At 39.9% G+C, this 23,944-nt stretch overlaps 1 protein-coding gene across 1 annotated transcript in view; it reads left to right on the forward strand.

Moving 5' to 3' along the window:
• ZFYVE28 (zinc finger FYVE-type containing 28) overlaps nucleotides 1-23,944 on the forward strand; it is a 2,243,904-nt gene that overhangs the window by 1,184,173 nt on the left and 1,035,787 nt on the right. Inside the window, exon 6 of the mRNA XM_044062894.1 lies at nucleotides 14,528-14,617. Within this exon, the coding sequence (XP_043918829.1) occupies nucleotides 14,528-14,617 (90 nt within the window). The remainder of the gene's footprint in view (nucleotides 1-14,527; nucleotides 14,618-23,944) is intronic.

Consider the following 23,944-nt stretch of genomic DNA (forward strand, 5'->3'; position numbering starts at 1 on the left):
TTGGGTTTCTCTAACAGTCATTTCGCACTTTGAACTACACGCTCTGCTAATCCATTGGTCTGAGGATGCTCAGGACTATTAGTGACATGGGCAAAGTCCCATGACACAGCAAATTTCTTGAACTACTGACTTGTAAACTGTGTACCATTGTCAGATACAACTTTGTGAGGACTACCATGGACAGAAAAATGTCTCTTCGGTTTTGTAATGACAGTGCTAGACATTGTTAGGAAGAAGGTCAATTTCAAACCAGTTCGAGTAAGAGTCTACCAAGTAATGCTGACCATTCCATTCAAAAATATCAGTAGCAATCGTCAACCATAGTAATTCAGGAATCTGGTTTAGCTGAAGTGGTTCTTTTTGGTGGAATTTAGTACTGTTGAAAATAGAACATGGTAGAGTTTCCTTCTTTATATCTTTTGACGTAGAAGGCCAAAATACTATGCCTTTTGCCCTTCTTTTGGTTGAATCAGTACCCAGGTGACCATGATGCAAAAATCTGGATATATTCCTGTTGTAATGCTGAAAGAATAACTACTTTAGGACTGTTAGTGATGATTCCATCTTCGATCATGTGCTCGTCTTGGTAAGGAAAATACTTCTGTTTGTCAAGTGGTAAACAAATAAACCACTGTACAAGACTGTGCAGTCTTCATGCATGGCTTGGACAAAGTGGAATGAAAGAAAAAAAATAACTGAAGTTAGTTGATCTTGCTTTCTGCTGCAATTTCCCCCAACAGCAGAAAAGGATACTATCCTCTGACATTTTCTTTATAAGCTTTTACTATTCCTACTCTGTCTTGCTGCTTCTTGTGTTATCTCATCATAACTTTTGGAACTTTCTCTTCAGTTCTTGTTCAAGGTTTAATGCCAGACTGTTTTGTGCTAACTCCATTTTATATTTGTTACTTGTGACCATATTTTCCATTTTTGTTGATTCTCGAGGAACTATTTTAAGCGCTATTCATCTCTAAATTAATCAGTGTCTTCATTGTTTTACATATATTAAGTATGTTGGGCACATTGTCAGGTTTCTGTTTTCGTTTCATTGTACCCCTAGCTAGAAGCCTAAGCAATTGTGCTAATGTCGTAACCCCTTGTCAACACAGAATAATCTTGTTAACACTCCCCAAAATGTTTTTGTAAATTCTCTGCAGTTCATCCTTGAATTCTTCCAATTCTGAACAAGCGCAAAACATGTGACACCAGTCGCATCTTGCCTACAACTCTCAACATCTCTTGTTCACTTGTGTGAACATATTGCTTAATTTGTCCAGAGTGTAAAAACAGTAGTATAAGCATTTCCATGCAAGTATTCTAAGCTTTCTTGATTTGGAGACCATCCAAGGAGCTTGTTAAATCTCCTGCCGTCTCCTGCATTGTTTTGTGGTATATTGCTTCTTTCTTTAACATCACACATTGATTTTGGTAATTCTCATGTAGTACAGGGTTTAAAATCTACTTATTACCCTCCTATATTCAGGTTCAGATTATCTAACTTCAGTACTTTAAGTAATTAAATCGGGTTTTGACTGCACTCTCCTTTTCCCTTTCATCTCATTCCATTTAGTTACTAGTCCATTGACAGCCTAACTTCTCTTTTTGCTTCCAGAGCCTTTACTTTCCTGTTTGCCAGTTTTGACAACATTGTGACTTCCATCCCTTACATCTTAGGCTTGCCTAGTCCTGTAGGGTAGATTTCTGCCCTCCACATATTCATTGTAAGTGATTTAATTTTATTAGATACTCATTACATTTTGATCCTTTCTGTCTTTATTGTGCCATATTGTACTTAAAGCATATGTTTCTCCAAATGTGCAAGTTGCACGCATTACATTGCACAATGTCATATGATTGTACCTACCTGAAGAAATTTGTCTATGCCTAACTGGCCCTGATTGTGGCTGAAAATAATAGCAGGATCAGGCCACCAACCTGGTTATCGGTTATCAAATTAATATTATTACCTTGGGCCTGTACCCAAGAATGTAGTGTCAGTGCATCTTGGTTACAAGGTCCTTGAGTCAGCATCAAGTGCTTTCATGTTGCTTTATACGTACACAATTTTGCCTCCTTTTTCCTACGTTGCGTCTCTCAGCTTCATCGATTGTATGCTTTTGATAATGAAATGAAACATTATGGCACTGGACAAGCATTCTGCTTTCTGTCTTACCTATCTACTTTCTGCTTTGGCTGCTCTCCATCTTGGCTCCTGTTGAAATGTTGAGTTTCTAAATGCAGAGTCTGGAAATGCAGAAATAAAAGAGCAAAAATACAGGATAAAATGAATATCAAACATCTCCTTTTTCATTTAAACTTGTATTTATCAGGGAATAAGTCCCTGTGTACCATATGATGTGGGGGCAAAGCCCCCCCACACCCCTAAATGTTGTGTGTTTTTATATATATATATATATATATATATATATATATATATATATATATATATACATATATATATATATATACATAAAATATATATATATATATATATATATATATATATATATATATATACATACATAAAATATATATATATATATATATATATATATGTGTGTGTATATATATATATATATATATATATATATCAGCAAACAGAAGAAAGGCAGGACACTGCTGTATTAACTTAGTTTTAATAAAAACACACAGAGAAATCCAGTAGTTAGCGCTTTCGGGTTAAGACCCTTCTTCAGACATACAAAAGCATTTTAAAAACACCTTTTAAATATAGTGACAACCAATCAAACATTAATAAAACATCCAATCAAACATTAGTAAAAAACACGCCTCCTTTGTAGGGCGGGTTTAAGAGGAACCAAGTCATTAAGGCCTGGATTCCTATGTGCCATAAGCTCTATAATCCAGCGTGACTTCAAAGATTCTGTAAGAGCCTTAATATCCCCTCCTCTATTATTCAATGTAACATTGGCCACAGCTCTAAACACAAAAGAGTGACTAGGACACACCTCAACATGTTTATACAAAGCGTTGTGAACATCTTTGTTCCTAATGGAGGACAGATGTTGGAGAGTCCTAACCTTAAACATGTTATTGGTCATGCCCACATAGAAACTAGAGCACTGAGTGCATTCCCCTATATATACAATATTAGGAGTCTTACAGGTGGCTCTGCCATTAAATTCAAAGATCTTACCACTTACTGGGTGTATAAAAGTATTCTTTCTATTAATATAAGGGCACGCTTTGCAATTACCACATGGGACACTACCCCTCTTACTTATAAGCGGCTTGGGGACAGCCATGCTCTTTTCCCCACATAACAAGTCCTTAAGATTTTTGTTTCGCCTATAGCCATAATTAGGGAAAGGCCCTATTATATCCCTCAAACTGTTGTCACCCCTAAGAATATTCCAGTTCTTATTCACTATATCCCTGACATCACCAATATTACTACTGTAGGTAAAATATAGTTTTGGATACTCTACATTTAATCTAGGATTAGCCCCTACCATCACTTCACTATCCTCACTTCTCAGCCAAGGTTTAAACCTACTTTTCCTATTCTGTGTTCCTTTAGCTACAACACGTTTCACTAGGTGTTCATTATACCCCCTCTTCTGGAAGCATTCCTTCAAACCATTAATCTCATGCTCAAAGTTAGATTCATCCATGCTTAACCTCGATGTCCTACAAACTTGCCCCTGTATAATATTAGAAAACATATAGCGGGGGTGCATACTGTCGAAACTCAGTAAGCTATTCTTCCAACATTCTTTCCTGTGCAAACCAGAAGAGAAACCCTCATCAGTTCGTGTTAAGCTAACATCAAGAAAGTCTATGCTCGAATCAGAGTAAGTCAGGGTAAACTTTAGGAAAGAAGTGGTGGAATGTAGATAATCAACAAAATTCTGCTGGGATAAATGGTCACCTCTCCAAAAAATAAATGTCATCTACAAATCGTGTATAGGCCACCACATACCTCATCCACTCAGCACAACCTAATATAAAATTTCTTTCCCAAAAAGAAAGAACCAGGTTAGCATAAGTATTGGCACAGGGGGTGCCCATGGCTACCCCCTGTGCCTGCCTATAAACCTGTTGACAACCTATAAAAACATTATTTTCCAAAACTACAGATAAAAGTATCTGTAACTGGCCCTGATTGTGGCTGAAAATAATAGCAGGATCAGGCCACCAACCTGGTTATCGGTTATCAAATTAATATTATTACCTTGGGCCTGTACCCAAGAATGTAGTGTCAGTGCATCTTGGTTACAAGGTCCTTGAGTCAGCATCAAGTGCTTTCATGTTGCTTTATACGTACACGATTTTGCCTCCTTTTTCCTACGTTGCATCTCTCAGCTTCATTGATTGTATGCTTTTGATAATGAAATGAAACATTATGGCACTGGACAAGCATTCTGCTTTCTGTCTTACCTATCTACTTTCTGCTTTGGCTGCTCTCCATCTTGGCTCCTGTTGAAATGTTGAGTTTCTAAATGCAGAGTCTGGAAATGAGAAATAAAAGAGCAAAAATACAGGATAAAATGAATATCAAACATCTCCTTTTTCATTTAAACTTGTATTTATCAGGGAATAAGTCCCTGTGTACCATATGATGTGGGGGCAAAGCCCCCCCCCCACCCCTAAATGTTGTGTTTTTTTATATATATATATATATATATATATATATACATACACACATATATATATAAATATATATATATATATATGCACATAAAATATTTGTGTATATATATATATATATATATATATATATATATATATATATATATATATATATATATATATATATATATATATACAAACTCCAGCTTCACTCCGTAGCATATCGCCTACTCTGAGGTGATCTCTGCCTAACATATAAAGCTATGTCAAACCCAGAGCTGTTGGACATGCAACACCTAAAGAAATCCCAATCCCTCTGAGCTACACGCTCTAGGGACCTAAACCTTGTTACCACAATAAACAGGACATGCCGTAGGGAAAGATTCCTGTCCCAGAGACTTCCCATACTCTGGAACAGGCTACCCATCTATGTCAAGCAAAGTTCTTCATTAGCACTCTTCTAGAAAAATCTTGATGAGTGGATGGGAAATAGGAAATACACCCCAGGGATCACCCCTGGACCGATAGCCTAGTACCTACCTATGAACATATATATATATATATATATATATATATATATATATATATATATATATGGGTCTACTTTACATACCCGAAACGTTATTCACCGACACTCCGTTGACCGACACCTAAAGACCGACAGTACGAGATACCGAAACTGTAACACGCCAACGATCGTAATCCCGACAATTGCACTTAACAGCAAATCATGTAATATTCAGCATTACTGTATAAGTGTACCATACATCTACAAACTTTTGTTTAACAATTCTAATAATGAAGATAGAGTTGCTATAAAGCTTCCGAGCACTTTTAATCCCCCGTTGCACGTAGGCTTACGTATTTTTGAAAATGCCTGCGAATTAGACATCAGACATTTAGATAAAACTAAGGGGGTTAGGAAAAGTATTTTTAACATCTCAAAAGACCAGTTACAGGCCCTAAACCAACTTAAGGAATCCTCTGTCAGGGTCATGAAACCAGACAAAGGTGGGGGCCTTGTTGTCTTTGAACATGAGTTTTACAATGAAAAAATGTCATTGGTTTTGGACACACCGGCATATAATCACTCATCCCTCAATGAAATGAATACTAATATTCATAGGATTAAGGGTTACTATAGGGACCTCTTTATTGAGGGTAGAATAGACCTTGAGACTTATGAGTATATTAACATCACTCAACCAAGGACGCCTGTCATGTTTGGTATACCCAAGATTCATAAGAATCTTGGGGATCCGCCTATGAGGGCATTAGTTGATGGAAGGTCTTCCATTTCTTATCCATCAGCCAAATATATAGATTCTATGTTAAACAAATACTTGGAATATCTTCCAAGTATTTGTAAAGACTCATGGAGCTTTTTAGAAAGTATTAATAGCATTGAATTTGACAGTGAGTACAACTTTGTGACAGTCGACGTAGTCGATTTATACACTTCAATACCTCATTTGGAGGCTATAGAGTGGTTGGAGTTGTTACTGTCTGAATTAAAAGCTCCAAGAGATGTGATCAACAACATTACAGAACTTTTAGACATTGTTCTGTCCTCTAACTTTTTTGTTTTTGGAAAAGAATATTTTATCCAGAAACAGGGCGTTGCCATGGGCTCTCCGTGTGGGGCCATTGTAGCCAACTTGTTTATGGCACACTGGGAGAGGAAATTTGTCCTAAACCATCCATCATGGAAAAATAGGATATGTTATTATACCAGATTCCTTGATGACATTTTTATTCTGTTCAAGGGCAATGAAGAAGAGGCACGGTCGTTGATTGATTATTTCAACAGTACAACAACATTCCTTAGGTTTACTTCTAAATTTGATATTTGTGAGATAGATTATTTGGATGTGAAACTGAAAAAAGATATAAGGAATCTAAGATTTATTTCATCCATCTATCGTAAGGACACTTACATTAATTCATTCCTACACTACACAAGTGCCCATCCATACAAACTAAAAAAAGCTATTATTAAAGGGCAACTAATTAGGGCAGTTAGGATGTGTAGTGAACTTAAAGATTTTGAGGAAGAATGTACAGTCCTTAGTGAATTTTTCTTGGACAGGGGTTACCCACCCTTAGTCATAGAAGAAATGATATTAGAAGTTTCTAATAAAAGAAGGAATGGGATTATTTGCCCCTTAATATTTGATCATAGGCTTGTAAATCCAAGTGAACAAGATATGGTAACTGAAATGGTAAGTACAGGTCTTAGTCCTGTTACTGTGATTGAGGAACCTAGAAGGGACTTCACCTTGTCCTTTTCTACTGTCTTTAGTTTGAATTCAAAAGAAATATCAGACATTATCGTTAAGAACTGGTATTTCATTACTAATAATTCCTTTTTAGTTGAGAAACTTGGTGATAAACCAAGGTTCACATTTAGGAGAGGTTACAATATCAAGGAATTATTACAAACAAATGTACCAGGCCAAGCTTTCCAAAAAACAAAAGGATGCTTCACTTGTGGGTCCTGCAACTGGTGTCATGTTTTGCGAACTGGGAGTTCGTTTAGCATTGGTCACAAAAAATACTGGATAAACAGTAGAATAGATTGTAACACAAAATCTGTTATATATGTCGCTCTCTGTGTATGTTGTCCGGCATTTTATGTCGGAAAAACTGATAGAAAATTCAGAGAGCGCATATATCAACATATATATGCAATTAGAAATAAAAAAAGTGAGAATGCACTTGCCAAACATGTGGTTTCTAATCATGGGCATAATTTTGTGTTTATGGGTATCGACTGTAAACACACGTCTATCAGGGGAGGACCTATTTCTTTATTATTAGAAATTTTGGAATTACATTGGCAGCTTAAACTAGATGCCTTTAACATGCCAGGCTTAAACGAAAGCTGCAACATAGCCCCTGTGTTAAAATATAGATCTTATCTTCGTTGATTTGTTATTATTATAACATGAATGTTCTTACCACATGGATCAAATAAATTTTTTATCCAGTATGGAGTAAAAGATTTTATTCAGTATATAGGATGATTTTTTGTATACTATATTATTTTTTGTATACTATATTATTATTAGGGTTATACACAAGTGTACTATTTTATTTTATTTTAAATGAGCTTAGATGCATTTATTTCAAATGCATTAATTTTATATGTACTAATTTTTTATATATACCTGTTTTTATTGGAAGGGTAAGAGATATTACAGATGTTTGTTGAAACGTTTTGAGAAATAGCTTTTGGTGAACATCTAAATACTTTAAGGAAGTGATGTAATACATATACCAGCTGATTTTAATAAGGCTGCCTGTAATATAAATTCTGGTTGGCGCCTTTTTTGTGTTTTCAGCCTCTGATGAAGCTACATTTACGTAGTAGCGAAAACGCTGTTTGTTTCTTGGTTTAATAAAATTGCATTAAGGCTTTTGGCTACTTTGGCTGCGGAGCACTCTCTTTGTGTTTTTCTAAGGTTTGTCCATACGAGTTTTTATTTGGAATACATCTACAGGGAAGTAGCCTACCATGATCAGTATTTGTGAGCAGTATCACAGTATTGGTGATGTATTTGAGGAGGTTTCACAAATACTGATCATGGTAGGCTACTTCCCTGTAGATGTATGGTACACTTATACGGTGTGTTACAGTTTCGGTATCTCGTACTGTCGGTCTTTAGGTGTCGGTCAATGGAGTGTTGGTGAATAATGTTTCGGGTATGTAAAGTAGACCCATATATATATATATATATATATATATATATATATATATATATATATATATATATATATATACACACACACACACACACACACATACGTACATCTCTCATATATATATATATATATATATATATATCGTCATCATCTTCTTTCGGCTGTTCCCGTTAGGGGTCACCATAGAGGATAATCTGTTTCCATTTCTTCCTGTCCTCTGCCTCATGCTCTTTCACACCAGCTGCCTGCATGTCCTACCACATCCATAAACCTCATCTTAGGCCTTCCTCTTTTCCTCCTACCTGGCAGCTCCATCCTTAGCATCAGTTTCCCAGTATACCCAAGATCCCTCCTCAGCACATGTCCAAACCAGCGCCATCTCACCTCTCTTGCTTTGTCTCCAAACTGTCCAACCTGAGCTGACCCTCAAATGTACTGATTCCTAATCCTATCCATCCTAGTCACACCCAGTGCAAATCTTAACATATTTAACTCTGCCACATCCAGCTCTGACTCCTTCCTTTTTGTCAATGCCACCGTCTCCAACCCATATAACATAGCTGGTCTCACTACACTCTTGTAGACCTTCTCTTTCACTCTTACTGGTACCCGTCTGTCACAAATCACTCCTGACACTCTTCTCCACCCATTCCACCCTGCCTGTACTCTCTTCTTCACCTCTTTTCCACACTCACCATTACTCTGAACTGTTGATCCCAAGTACTTAACTCATCCACCTTTACCAACTCTACTCCCTGCATCCTCACCATTCCTCTACCCTCCCTCTCATTTACACACATATATTCTGTTTTAGCCCTGCTGACCTTCATTCCTCTCCTCTCTAAAGCATATCTCCACCTCTCCAGGGTCTCCTCAATCTGGTCCCTACTCTCACTACATATCACAATGTCATCTGCAAACATCATAGTCCACGGCGCCTCCTGTCTGATCTCATCTGTCAACCTGTCCATCATCACTGCAAACAAGAAAGGTCTCAGAGCTGATCCTTGATGTAATCCCACCTCCACCTTAAACATAGCTGTCACTCCCACCGCAGTCCTCACTAATGTCACACTACCCTCGTACATATCCTGTACCACTCTTACATACTTCTCTGCCACTCCCGTCTTCCTCATACAATACCACAACTCCTTTCTAGGCACCCTGTCATATGCTTTCTCTAAGTCCACAAAGGCACAATGCAACTCCTTCTGACCTTCTCTGTATTTCTCCAACAACACTCTCAGAGCAAACATTGCATCTGTAGTGCTCTTTCCTGGCATGAAACCATACTGCTGATCACTATCATCACCTCCCTTCTTAACTTAGCTTCCACTACTCTTTCCCATAACTTCAAGCTGTGACTGATCAGTTTTATCCCTCTGTAGTTACTGCAGCTCTGCACATCACTCTTATTCTTAAAGATAGGTACCAAAACACCTTTTCTCCACTCCTCAGGCATCCTCTTTCTTTCCAAAATTTCATTAAACAATCTGGTTAAAAATTCCACTGCCATTTCTCCTAAGCACCTCCATGCTTCCACTGGTATGTCATCTGGGCCAACAGCCTTTCCATTCTTCATCCTCTTCATAGCTGTCCTTACTTCCTCCTTGCTAATCTGTTTCACTTCCGGATTCACTATCCCCACATCATCCAACCTTCTCTCTCTCTCTAATTCTTTTCATGCATCAACCCTTCAAAGTACTCTTTCCATCTACTCAACACACTCTCTTCACTTGTGAGTACGTTTCCCTCACTATCCTTTATCACCCTTACCTGCTGCACATCTTTCCCAGCTCTGTCCCTCTGTCTAGCCAATTGGTACAGGTCCTTTTCTCCCTGTTTAGTGTCCAATCTCTCATACAACTCTCCATATGTCTTATCCTTAGCCTTCACCACCTCTCTCTTTGCCATGTGCCTCATCTCCTTATACTCATGTCTACTTTCTTCATCTCTTTGACAATCTCACTTCTTCTTTGCCAGCCTCTTCCTCTGTATACTCTCCTGTACTTCCTCATTCCACCACCAGGTCTCCTTGTCCTCCTTCCTCTGTCCAGATGTCACACCAAGCACCTTTCTAGCAGTCTCCCTTTCTAGCTCTGCTGTAGTTACCCAGCTACTGGGCCTCCCAGTACCTGTCTTAACTCTTCCCTTAACTCCACCTCACAATCACGCTTTTTTAACTTCCACCATTTAATCCTTGGCACTGCTTTCACACTCCTCCTCCTCTTCTTGATCACCAACATTATCCTACAGACCACCATTCTTTGCTGCTTAACTACACTTTCCCCTGTCACCACTTTACAGTCTTCAATCTCCTTCAGACTAGCCCTCCTACATAGGATATAATCCACCTGTGTGCATCTTCCTCCACTCTTGTACGTCACCTTATGCTCCTCCCTCTTCTTAAAATTCGTATTCACCACAGCCAATTCCATCCTTTTTACAAAATCCATAATCATCTGTCCTTCTGCATTCCTCTCCTTAACAACATACCTACCCATCACTTCCTCATCCCCTCTGTTCACTTCACCAACATGCCCATTGAAGTCCACTTCAATCACTAGTCTCACCCTAAGGTACACTCACCACCACTTCATCCAACTCGCTCCAAAATATTTCTTTCTCATCCATTGCACTTGTGGAGCATATGCACTAACAACATTCATCATTACACCATCAATTTCAAGCATTTATAAACATCACTCTATCAGACACTCTCTTCACCTCCGAAACACTTTTGGCATACTGTTCCTTTAGGATAACCCCTACACCATTTCTCCTGCCATCCATACCATGATAGAACAATTTGAACCCGCCTCCTATACACCTGGCCTTACTTCCCTTCCATCTGGTCTCTTGCATGCACAGTATATCAACCTTCCTTTTCTCCATCATATCTCTTCCTATACCAGTCATGCTGCCAACATTCAAAGTTCCTACCCCCACTACTACACTCCTAACCTTCCTACTCTCTTCCTGCCTTCTGGCATGCCTTCCCCCTCCTCTTCTCCTTTGGCCAACAGTAGCCCAATTTCCGCCAGCACCCTGTTGGCTAACAGTACTGGTGGCGGTCGTTGTTAACCCGGGCCTCTACTGATCCGGTATGGAAATATGAAATGTAAATATATACATATATACATATATATATATATATATATATATATATATATATATATATATATATATGGGTCCACTTTTAAATTTCAAAATACCAAAATCTCGAGTTTTGAGATACTGAACTCATAACACTGAGATTTTGGTATCTCAAAACTTAAAAGTGAACAAAAAAAAAAAAGTTAAAATGTTTTTGCAAGGGGGCAATCCCCCCTGCACCCCCCTACTTTAATATACCAACTCCAAGATCGCTCTGCAGTGAAGAAAGTGGCAAGTGGAACGGGAGCATTACCATTTTCTTCATTGTAGCACGATGTCGGAGTTGGTATATTTAAGTAGGCAGGTGTGAGGGGGGTGCAGGGGGGGGGCTTGCCGCCCTGCAAAAACATTATTGTAGCTGTCTTTTTTTTTTTTCACTTTTAAGTTTCGAGATACCAAAATTTCGATGTTTGAGTTAGTTATCTCAAAACTCGAGATTTTGGTGTTTTGAAATTTAAAAGTGGACCCATATATGTGTGTGTGTGTACACACATACACACACACATCTATACATCTATGTGTGTGCGTGGATTTTTATATAGATATATAGATTATTTATATATATATATATATATATATATATATATATATATATATATATATATATATATATATAAAATATGTATACACATCTATATATCTGTGTGTGTGTGTGTATATATATATATATATATATATATATATATATATCTCAATTTCAAGATTGCTACACCTTGGTTATAAGGTAATATTCTAAGAAATGCCAATCTCAAATTTAAAATATTTAAGTCTGCAATTTTGGTCATTCATTGTCCACATTCCAGGACTCGACACTGAGTGTCTACATTTCAAATAATTGCTCTCCATTTTATTTTTTTGATGGTAGAAATATAGTGCACGTTATTTCCAGATTTTTGCAAAATGCATCATATTTTTCATCTGTTCCTCATAAAAAATGTGGTTTTCTGACAAATCATTGGGTATTGAATGCACTAAATAATGACACATATTTGAGATTCAGACTTCATATCATTCAGAAAAGGCATGCTGACTGAAAACCTGTTATTCTAGCAGCTTTTTAAGTTTATAAGAGCAGTATTTAAAATCCAGCCTTGATTTTGAGCCTTCCCCCCATTATTTTTTGCTTTATCCAGATTTCTTGCACTTAGAGGTTGAGCAGTATGCTACCAGTCCTTGTTTGCCATTGTTTCCCATACATGTCAAGCAGAGCACCTCACTGGCCCTCTTCAAGAGAAATCTTGGATGGGAAATAGAAAATTCGCCCCAGGGATTACTCCAGTGGTTTTACTCGACAGAGGCACTGGGAACTAAGGTCAGATGGCACGATGCCGGGGTAATCCTATGGGCTAGGCTTGTAAAGGCTCCAAGGCCATTAGCCTAGTACACACCTGTGAACCTGTGGCGAGGCTGTCATCCTGGCAGTCATATAGTGAGATTGATCTCTGCGCCTCACTGCTACCTTATCAATACAGTCAAGTAGTAGGATAGCTTTTGACTTACTGGCCTAAGGGTCTGACTTCACCACCTGAGGGTGGGGCCACCTGTATTTAAGGGTGTACCCTTATTGTCCTTAATCCAGGTACCCTACTGTCATTAATGTAGGATATTTGTTTACCCCTTAATCCCCAGACTTTATCTGCAATGCTAACCTTGTAGTTATGCTTCCTTTTGCATACACCTGATCCAAGTGTGTACCTAATGACAAGCATGTGCATGTCCTGCCCTGATGCTATGTAGTCAGTTATCATCCATCTAATTTTTGGACAGTAGGAAAGTAATACACTTTATAGTCCCCCCATGCCTTCAGGCTACCAGGCATAACTCTTAACTGTCCAGATTTTTGCAGAATGTCCAGATGTCAAACCTTTGATGAATGTCAGTCTAGGCAGTGGGCCTTTTATCCCTTCTTACCCCCAGGATAAGAAAACAGCCATCTGTCACTCACTGCCATCCCCCCCGAGCATTTCCTCCAGTGCCTGAACTGTTGCTCAATCCTGGAACAGTTGGATTGCAGTCAAGACATTGTCCTTCAGTGCCGCAATGGTTAGTGTTGCCACCTCACAGCAAGAAGTTTTCTGGTTCAATTCTCAGCTGGGGTGCCTTCTGTGCGGAGTCTAAACATCCTCCCTGTGTTTGCATGGGTTTCCTGCAGGTACTCCAGTTTCCTCCCACATTCCAAAGACATGCATCCAGAGTGTTTCTCCCTGGGCCTCTGCTGAAAATGGGCTCTGTCCCAGTCAGACTTTCCCGGTAAACAAATGTTAAATTAGTCAAATAAAGTTGACAGCCAAATGTGTGTGTACAGTATTAGTACTTTTCTCCTATTCTTCCATATTCGGCATATTCCCTCTTCTTTGCTAGACTTTTCTAGTTTTCTTTTAAAGTTTCCTTTTTTTAATACAAAATTGCATGTAACTGGTATTAATTGCAAAACTTATTACAAGGATTATTAAAGCTGTTCTTTGTCAGTTTCAGTTAAACATGCTCAACAGTCCGATAAATGACTTCAGCTTAAATTGTATTTGCATTTGGTTAATGCTTGAAAGTTACTTTCTGATATATATACAGAAAACTGTCTGAACAGGGAGATATTTTAAACTTATTTTTTGTGTACAAGTTTAGTGTCACTCTTAAAAAATATGTATGGTAGTAATAGAGTATACATTGCCTATATTAAAAAAAAATATTCCTGTCAGAAGACCGAAGAAGCATTCTGTCGAATGCGTCTTGGTCGAGCTTCAATTGTCGAAAACGCAAAATGACGAAGCGGCATATAAGTGAATTCTTTCCCTGGGAAAGAAGTCGCTTGGCCGTTTCAGTCACTGTCATTTTCGGCACTGTAGTGCGATCTCAGAGTTGGTATATTTAAGTAGGGGGGGTGGGGGTACAGCCCCCCCCCCCACCCCACTTAAAATAGTGTTTAGTGTGTTTGTTTTTTTTTTTTGTTTTTTTTGTTTTTTTTGGGAACAGTGATTTTTGTTTCCCAAAAAAACCCCAACTTATAGATGCTGTTTGTAGCTTTGATTCTGTATACTCATTAAAGGTGTATTTTTTGTCTCCTTGTGTTGTGCAGGGCCTTAAAACTTGGATACCTCACACAAGATTTGATTGATGACTATGAGCCTGCTTTAATGTTTACAATTCCAAGGCTAGCCATTGTATGGTAGGTAAATATTTAATGTCTTTTTGAAGTGCTGGTGCGTGCAGAATGTCCTTAAATATATGGATATTTTGTCTAATGATGAAAAGCTTAGCTTGGAAACTTAATTAAATCCTTATGATGAAGGGCAGTCTATGGTGGTTCCACTGACTTATTTCTTCAGCACCATGCTTCAATGCTTGTCTTGAAGTCTGGTTTGTGACTCTATTTTACTTTAAGTGCTTGTTATTTGAACTTCTGCTTACAGTTCTAAGGTTGAACAGGTGCACTGACATGAATGGCATGTACTCTGGTCACTTTTATGACTTATCTTTAAATATAATTGTAATTTGGTCACTTTAAAAGTGTTAATGAGCCTGCCAGATAATAGGTAAATGAACAGTTTTGTGAGTTGGTTGGGTGCAGTCCTGAATTTATTCCTTTGGCCCTGCCTAGACATCTGAACAAGTGCAGGTCCTGGGTAGCTGGTAAGCTGATCTTGATAATCCTCTCAGCTGTCTTCACACTTTGGCCTTGTGCTCAGTGATAAAGCAGCTTCCGTACCATACTGTGAGGTTTTGTCAGGATGCTTTCTACTGTACCTCTATAGAAGGTTTTGAGAACTGTTGAAGGCATGTTTACTGTCCTCAACCTTCCCAAAAAGTGCAGCCTCTGATGTACCTTCCTGACAATGGCATTTGTATTGGTAGACCATGACAAGTCCTCATGAATATGCAGCCCCAGAAACTTTGTGCTTCCCACTCTCTCCACTTTTTCTCCATTGATGATGAGGAGAATGTTCCTTTTGTTTTTTTCCTGTAGTCAACAATTATTTCCTTTGTCTTGTTCACATTTAGTGCTAAGTTGTTACTGTCACACCAGGTAATCGGTTGTTTCATCTCAAATCTGTAAGCTGCCTCATCATTGTTGCTGATGAGGCCCACCACTATTTGTATCATCAGCAAACTTGATATTGTGGTTACTGTTGTACCTTCCTGTGCAGTCTTGTGCTAGCAGGGTGAACAGAAAGGGACTCAGTACATAGCCTTGAGGAACTGCAGTTTTCAGAGTGATGCTATCCAAGGAGTTATTTCCTATGCACACATTCTGAGGTGTGTCCATGAGAAAGTCCAGAATCCATTTGCAAAAGTGGTGTGTTGATGACTAGTTGAAGGAGCTTCCTTACCAGTTGTATAATGATGACTGTTTTAAAAGCAGAGCTGAAGTCAATGAATAGTAACATCATGTAGCTGTTTTTACTTTCTAGATGGTCCAGCAATGTCAAGTGCCAGTGCTATGGTGTCCACAGTGGAGCGGTTTGCTTAGTATGCAAACTGCAGCAGGTCATGATCCGCAGGTAACTTAGATATTATTGCATCTTTGACCAGCTTCCCAAAGCTCTTCCTCACAATGGAAGTTAGGACTACAGGGTAGTAGTCATTGAGATATAATTGAATTGCAGTCTCTGTGTACTCGCCCAAGGATGTTGTCAGGCCCAGCTGCTTTTCTCGGGTTAACCCTGCACAATGTCCTCTGGACCTCGGCTAGGTTGAGGGTGAGAGTCACTTTGTTTTGACTGGTAGGCATTGTCTTTGCTGTTTTGTTCCCTTCTTCGAATCTACTGAAGTAGACATTGAGCATGTTAAGGAATTCCTTGTTGTCCTCACAATGTGAAGATAAGGGCCTGCAGTCTGTTTGTTGGATACCTTGTAATAAGCACCTGGAGTCTTTTTGGTCAGAGAAGTAGCTCTGGATCTTCCTACCGTAGGCACATTTTGCTTCTGTCACGCCTTTTTTCAGATTTGCTCTGGCTGTTCTGAGTGCATCCTTGTCTCCAAACATAAAGGCTGCATTCCTTGCTTTCAGGAGCTCATACACCTTGCTAGTCAACCAGGGTTTTTGGTTTAATCAACGCACTATCCGTCATCGGTACATTTTTGCCTCTAAATATTTTGGTTCTCAGTTTAATTATCCTGAAGTGACGTCAGTTAGCCATCCGACTACCGGAATTTCAAAAAAACACAAAGATAAAGACAGAGACAGGCTGTTAAGGTCCAAAACTGCCGACGATGCTTCTCCTAAGCCATTCGCCAGTTCGCCGGTTTTCATTAAGGTGCTTTCGCAGCCCGATACTTCTGACTCGCAGGCCTCTACTGAGACCCATTCGGAGTCCGGTATGCCGCGAGATACTTCAAATATGGAAACCGCAGATGTCTTTACCTTGGATGGGTCCAGAGCCGCTGTGCAGGCACTGGCTTCTGAGGGTGTATTCAGGCCTACAGACTTGCATAGCAAACCAATTCCACCTTCAGTACTAAGGCCTAAATCTCGATCTGTCGAAAAAAATGGCGCCCAGGCCACATGTTCAGGCCCCTATGCCTAACCCCCCCCCCCCCTTCTAAGAGGCCTAGGCCTGAGCTTGACTGTGAATCTTCTAATCAGGATTCTATTTCTTCTGACTCTTCTAATGACCTGTATTCGTCCATACCTACTTATGAGGATTCTGATGCAGAGGATTCCATTCCCTCTGCTTCCCCCCCTGAGGATTTCTCTTTTGGTGAAACTTTACATACCTTACAGGAGCATTTACACTGGGAAAGTCAGGATTTCTCTGATTCAAAAAAGAGGCTTAGGGATTTTCTTTTTTTACCTCAGCATATGCCTTTGGCCATACCTCCTGTGCTAGACATTGTTGATGTCTTTTTGGGATCCAGTATGCTCCCTGATTCCCTGCCTCCAGCTCCTTGCAAACCAGACAGATACTACAGGGTTCCTGAGTCCCACAAGTTCCTTTTCAAAAATCCTATTGCAGATCCTGAAACCATTTCTCAAGGGCCTAAGAGCATTAAGGTTTCTCCTGCTAAAAATCGTACCCCTTCTGATAGAGAATCCAGGGCGCTGGATATATGGGGTAAAAAGGTTTATACTTCTGCAACCTTTGCCATCAGGGCTTTAAACTGCCAATTTCATATGTTAAAGTATCAACAGCATATTACTGGACTGCTTAAACAGAAAATTATGTTGATTTCTGACAGTGTGGAAAATAAATATTTACAGCATTTATTGCATTCTGCTGAACAAGTTGGAAAACATACTTTGCAATGTGGTTTTGATTCTTTAGAGGCCTCTTGCAGTGCTGCTGTTACTGGGTCTGTGCTTAGAAGGCATGCTTGGCTTAAGGAGCAATGTCTGCCTGATCATGTTAAAGCAAAATTGTTGGATGCTCCTTTAAATCAATAAGGCTGAAGAAGTATTAAAAAAAGATGGAAGATAAAGCTAAATCTATGTAAACTGTAAGATATTTCTTACAAGTGCAACCTCCAAGATTTAGTAGGCACTGGCCTACCAAGAATTGGTCCTTTCCAGCTCCTCTAAAGCCAAATCCAGACACACCAAAAGCACCAGGTTGTCCCAGGGGACTCTCATACCTAAGCAATGGGGGGCCTCCACTTCCAAATCTGGAAATAAGACACCCCCCTATGGTAAACAGTCTCAATTACTTTCCTTTAAAATTACCAAGCACTTACCTTTTAGTCGCTCCTTTGGGGGGAAAGATTGCTTTTCATGCAAGAAACTGGGAACTCATAACCCAGGACAAATGGGTTTTAAATATAGTGTCCCAGGGATACAGATTTCATTTCCACACGTTGCCAGCACCAAATGGGTGGCCAAACCTGCCCCCAAACCAGTGGCAGAGGCTCAAAAACAAGTACTTTCCCTCTTAAACATGGAGACTATTCAACCGGTACCAGAAGAGGAAAAGGGACAAGGTTTCTATTCCAGGCTTTTCCTGGTACCCAGAAAAGACAAATCATGGTGTCCAATTCTGGACCTGTCAACTCTAAACACCTTTCTGGAGATTCCAAAATTCAAGATGCTGACTCGTCACCAGTTACTTCCTATGCTAGGCAAAGATGCCTGGTTGGCAACTCTAGATTTAAAAGAAGCTTACCTGCGCCCAGGGTATTCACAAAGTGCCTGGCTTCAGTAATTGCATTTTGCAGGCAAAGAAATATTCAAATATATCCATACCTGGACGATTGTCTAATTCAGGCAGAAAACCAGGCCATACTCCTAAATCATCTGGCGTTTGTAAAAAGAGTTCTAATTTGTCCAGGGTTCACCGTAAATGAAAAGAAATCACAACTGGTACCCTCTCAACAGATTACATTCCTGGGTGCAAAGTTGAATGCAACTGCCCAGATGGCTTTCCTCACGCCAGAAAAGCAAATTCATTTGGTAACTTACTTCAAACAAGTGGCCACAAAAACGCTGCTATCTGCAAGACAAATACTGCAAGCCTTGGGGTTCATGGCCTTATGCATTCTTCTAATTCCATATGCAAGACTGCATATGAGGAAACTTCAGTGGTACTTAAAAAGTCTATGGAGTCAACATTGTCACAGCCTGGAAACAATGATTCCTATCATACCTTGCCTTCACCTGGAGTTCCTATGGTGGGCAGAGGCCTGCCACCAAAACAAGGGACTGCCATTCACACTACCCCCTGCCGCCCAAACCCTAACTACAGACGCATCAGACTATGCATGGGGGGCTCACCTGGCAGGGAAGTGCATTCAGGGCAAATGGATCCCAAATCAAATGCACTTACATATCAATCAAAAAGAAATGTTAGCTGTACAGAATGCTCTGACAGCCTTCAAGGACTATATTCTTCCAGGGCAACTAATGGTAAAGACGGACAACACTACGGTTATGTGGTACACAAACAAGCAAGAGGGGGGTACACATTCTTAACCCCTCTGCAGACTAGCCATGGCATTGTGGAACACGGCCTTAAGCTACCAAGTGCACCTACAAACTCAATTCCTGCCAAGAAAATTAAATATACTGGCATACAGACTAAGCAGAAATCTTATGGACCCACACGAGTGGAGACTGGAACCACGGATTTTCAACATGTTGATAAGCAAATGGGGGAGCCCAGACATAGATCTATTTGCCTCCCCCCAGAACTACTAGTTGGACAAATTTTGTGCAAGGCCTCCCCACAAAAAAGCCTGGAAAGTGGATGCTCTGTCCTTCAGCTGGAAAAACCTATTAGTCTACGCCTTTCCCCCTCTGCTTCTACTCTGTAAAATTATGTTAAAAGTCAAGCAGGACAAACCAAGAATGATTTTGATTGCTCCAGACTGGCCACGCCAACACTGGTACCCACTCCTGCGCAGTATGTCACAAATATCTCCATGGCACCTGCCTCAGACACCTTCCTTACTGTCTCAGCAGGAAAACCAAATTCTGCACCCTCAGCTCCCTACATTGAACCTTGCAGCTTGGCTAATCACTTAAATTTGCCCTTAGCATCCCTCGGCAAACCTGTGATGGATGTCATCTCGGAGGCGAGAAGACCTAGTACTAGAAAATCATATGCTGACAAATGGAAAAGATTCTATGCTTGAAATCAATCTCAAGGAATGAGCACAGCAGCGCCCAATTTACCTCAGATTTTACAATATTTAACGCGGATGCTTCACAAGGGCCTGTCTTTTTCCTCCATTAAAATCCACGCCTCAGCCATTTCAGCTCATTATAACACAGAACATCCCCTCTTCTCTCATCCTCTGCTCAAGCAGTGCCTCAGAGGGGCCAAGAACTTGAGACCACCCAGGAGAGCTCCAACCCCTGCCTGGGACCTTAACTTTGTATTGGAGAAACTCACTCTGCCTCCTTTCGAGCCAGCTGCTACTGCAGACTTAAAATTTCTTTCTTGGGAAACGGCCTTCCTTCTAGCAACCACTTCAGCTAGAAGGATATCTGAGTTACAGGCCCTTATGGCAGTGGAGCCTTTCATCATCTTTCATGCGGACAGGGTGTCACTCAGGACCAATCCATCCTTCATGCCCAAGGTGGTATCCAGTGTGGCTCTTAATCAGTCCATTCAGTTGCCAACTTTCTTTCCCAATCCACAGACCAAAGGGGAACGGATTCTGCATTCATTGGATGTGCACAGACAACTGAGATTCTACTTGGACAGGACTAAAACTCGAAGAAAATCTGAACAACTGCTGGTAGCATTTGCTGCAGGAGCAGAGGGAAAGGCTATTTCAAAACAAACCATTTCTAAATGGATAAGCAATTGCATTCATTTCTGCTATAAGCACCATGGAAAGCCTATCCCCCAGGGGATCAGATCTCATTCCACCAGGGCTGCATCTACTTCTGCAGCCTTTCCCAGAGGTGTTCATACCAGGGATATTCTAGAAGCTGCTACCTGGAGTTCAGTTCATACTTAGACCAAGTATTATCATCTACCAATTTTCTCTAAATCCAGAGCTGGCTTTGCCACTGCTGTCTTGCAGGGCCTTATAGCTGTCCCTAATGCTGTATAAATCCATCCTCCCAACCATAGCTTTGTGAATCTACCCAAATGTAATGACTGCAACAGTGAAACACGAAGAACATAGTACAGTTGTGTACACTTACCATAAATGTAGATGTTCGAGTGTATTCACTGTTGCAGTCCTGGTTACCTTCCCTCCAGCCCCCTGTTTTTCTCTGACTATACCTCTACTTTCTGTTACTATGCTTAAAAGCCTTTTTGGTGTATTTGCTTTTGGTTGGAGGTATATTGCTGTAATTTAAATTGTATATTTTGCTCCCCTTTCGGGGGGGGGGGGGCACCTGACATTTGGGGCAAGAAAAACTGAGGTAATGACGTCGGCTGCATGTTTTATACCCCTGACGACCTGACATCATGGAAGAAGGGACAGCAACCAACGCAGGACCCAAGACTTTGTTAATCAGACCGACTGAGGGCAACCTGCCAGCAGATTACCCCAAATGTAATGAGTGCAACAGTGAATACACTCAAACATCTACATTTATGGTAAGTGTACACAGCTGTACTTTCTTGCATAACTGTTGCATGTTTGTTCACATTTGTATGGTCCCACTCACTGCTGTGTATGCTGTCATTTTACTCTGTAGTTTCTTTGTATCATAGGAAGACTGCAGACATAGACACCTGCTATGAGCAGGCTATAAGAGTACATATGCCCCATGCTACTGTACCGTCTCACTTTCTGCATGTTACTCTCAATTGCTAAAGAAGATTGTTTGCTTGTGGGACAATAGATGCTGCACAGTCAGTCCTGTCTGCTAACTTCCCTCTTTGCATGGCAGCATTATTGTATTAATTTAAAAAAGAGTATGGTTCATAGTAAGGTTCATAGGTTCATAAAAAAGAGTATGCCTAATATTTGAGTAGCTTCAGATGTCATGTGGTAAAAAATGACAAGGTGATTGTGAGAGACATGGGTTAAAAGTGTAGTCTAAAAAGTCACCATGAATGCTTGGAATCGGGACTTGAACAAGGGCTGTTTATTAATTAGTTGGGGAAAAAGGCAGATTAAATACATCAATGTTTTTCACCTGACAGCACACCAAACTAATTTTAAGTATTTGGGATATCCCTTCTGATTAATTTGATTGTGTGTATGTAGACACTTTAATAAAGCCAGTGTGTGTTGGTAATTTGTATTAGTAAACTAATCAGCCACTTTTTTTTGGACCTGCATGACCATTAAACTTCTCAACCCATTTGTTTCCTTTTAGTCATTTAGACTTATCACCTCGATGAAGAAGTTTTCTTCTTTAAGGGGGAGGGGAGTATTTTTGTTAAATTGCCTAGGCTGGTTATGTAACAAGTTTTGATGATTCATCATTCATAAGAATAACCACTCTACTGACAGCTGATGTGCTTGGTCAACAACGCTCCCTTATTAGTGTGATGTGTGTTTGAGCCATGGTTTGCCGAAAGTTGAGAGTTTAACCAAATCCAGCTTGTGTTAAAACCACAAATCAGCATGTCCATAAACAAAACCAGCAGCTAAAAACCACTAGCAACACCACTGAAGAAATGTTTGTTTTTATTAAAAGCTTTTCTCCACTTCCATTACAGACTTCAGAATAATCGACAGTGTTTGAATGTTTCATAAATACTGTTTCAAAGATCATTTGACTAAAGCCATGCAATTAAAGTAATATAACTGTGACACATTCCAAAATAATTATGAACACTGACCATCTAAATTATATCAAAGTAAAAAAAATGTAAAGATCTCACCGTGTAAAATAAAGCAAGACCTCAAACTTGGTTCATAGGTGTTTATTAGTCTAATGACCACAAGGGCCTTTTTCAGCCTAGCCATGCATCCCAAATCTCTGACAAGTTCTGATACCTTTGATAAGTGTAAGCATGGTCCTGGGAGATGAACCATTTACAGGTTACGTGTGTGCATTAGAGACATAATGTTTGTCCTGGAAGACCTTTTTCCTAGGTCCCATTACATCAGCTAGATGAATATCTGAGCTCAAGGCCCTTTTCACCCAAGCCTTCTTCCCTGATATTTCATGAAGATAGGGTGTCTTTATGTACTAACTCATCCTTTTTACCTAAGATGACTTCTGAGTCTAACATTAAGCAGGTCATTAACCTTCTGTTTTTCTTCCTAACACTTTCCAGTAAAGGCAAATTTATACTGCATCTTTCGGATGTACATAGGCACATTGGGCATGGCAGTTTCCAAAGTGACTTCAGCCGTATGGTTGATTGATTGCATGTACTTCCTCTGTAAACAGAGGGGTTTGCTTTGCCTAATCTGCTAAGAGCACATTCAACAAGGTCTATGGCGACCTCTTCAGCTTTTTGGTCAAGAGCTTCAATAGATGACATCTGTGCAACTGCCACGTGGTCCAGTGCTCATATCTTTGTCGCACTTTACAAATTGGATTTGATTTTAGGAATAGAGCCACAGTGCTCTGAAATATCCTTCCATGAGGATGACCCAAGGTTAATCTAGCTGGGTACTCTGTCCCATCAGTTGAGGAACGAATGAAAATGACAGCATTATTCTAAAGGGGTGCTGTATTTTTTAAGCATGGAAGGAGATGGTCAATAAACCATGCTGCTTTGCAAGGGATAGTCTGCAGCTCTCTCCTCTAGGCTTTTGAATATTAACCAAAACATTGTCCTTCCTCATAGTGCTGTTTTTAGGCAGTGCCAGACTGAATGTGCGTCTGACATAGCAAATCAGAGCCAAGAAAATGTAAAGGTTCAATGCTAAGAGTCTAAACAAAAAGCTCCACTCCCTACAAGCTGTCCTCACCCTAGAGAATGCTGACATCTGTGTGGTTACTGAGACATGGTTTAAAGCTGCAGAGAGCACACTGGCAGTACAAGGCTGTAGTGCCTTCCGTACATTCCGACCAGTTACTGCACAGGGACTAAAGGTGGAGGTACCTTACTTTACATCAAAAATAAATCTACCTCATGGATGGTCAAACAGAACAAATGTACTTGAGCTTCTCAACGTTTAAATCCTCATAGGC

This window comes from Protopterus annectens, chromosome 2.part1 (genome assembly GCF_019279795.1).
Source record: "Protopterus annectens isolate FY-2018-M chromosome 2.part1, PAN1.0, whole genome shotgun sequence".
In the NCBI taxonomy this organism is placed as follows: Eukaryota; Metazoa; Chordata; order Ceratodontiformes; family Protopteridae; genus Protopterus; species Protopterus annectens.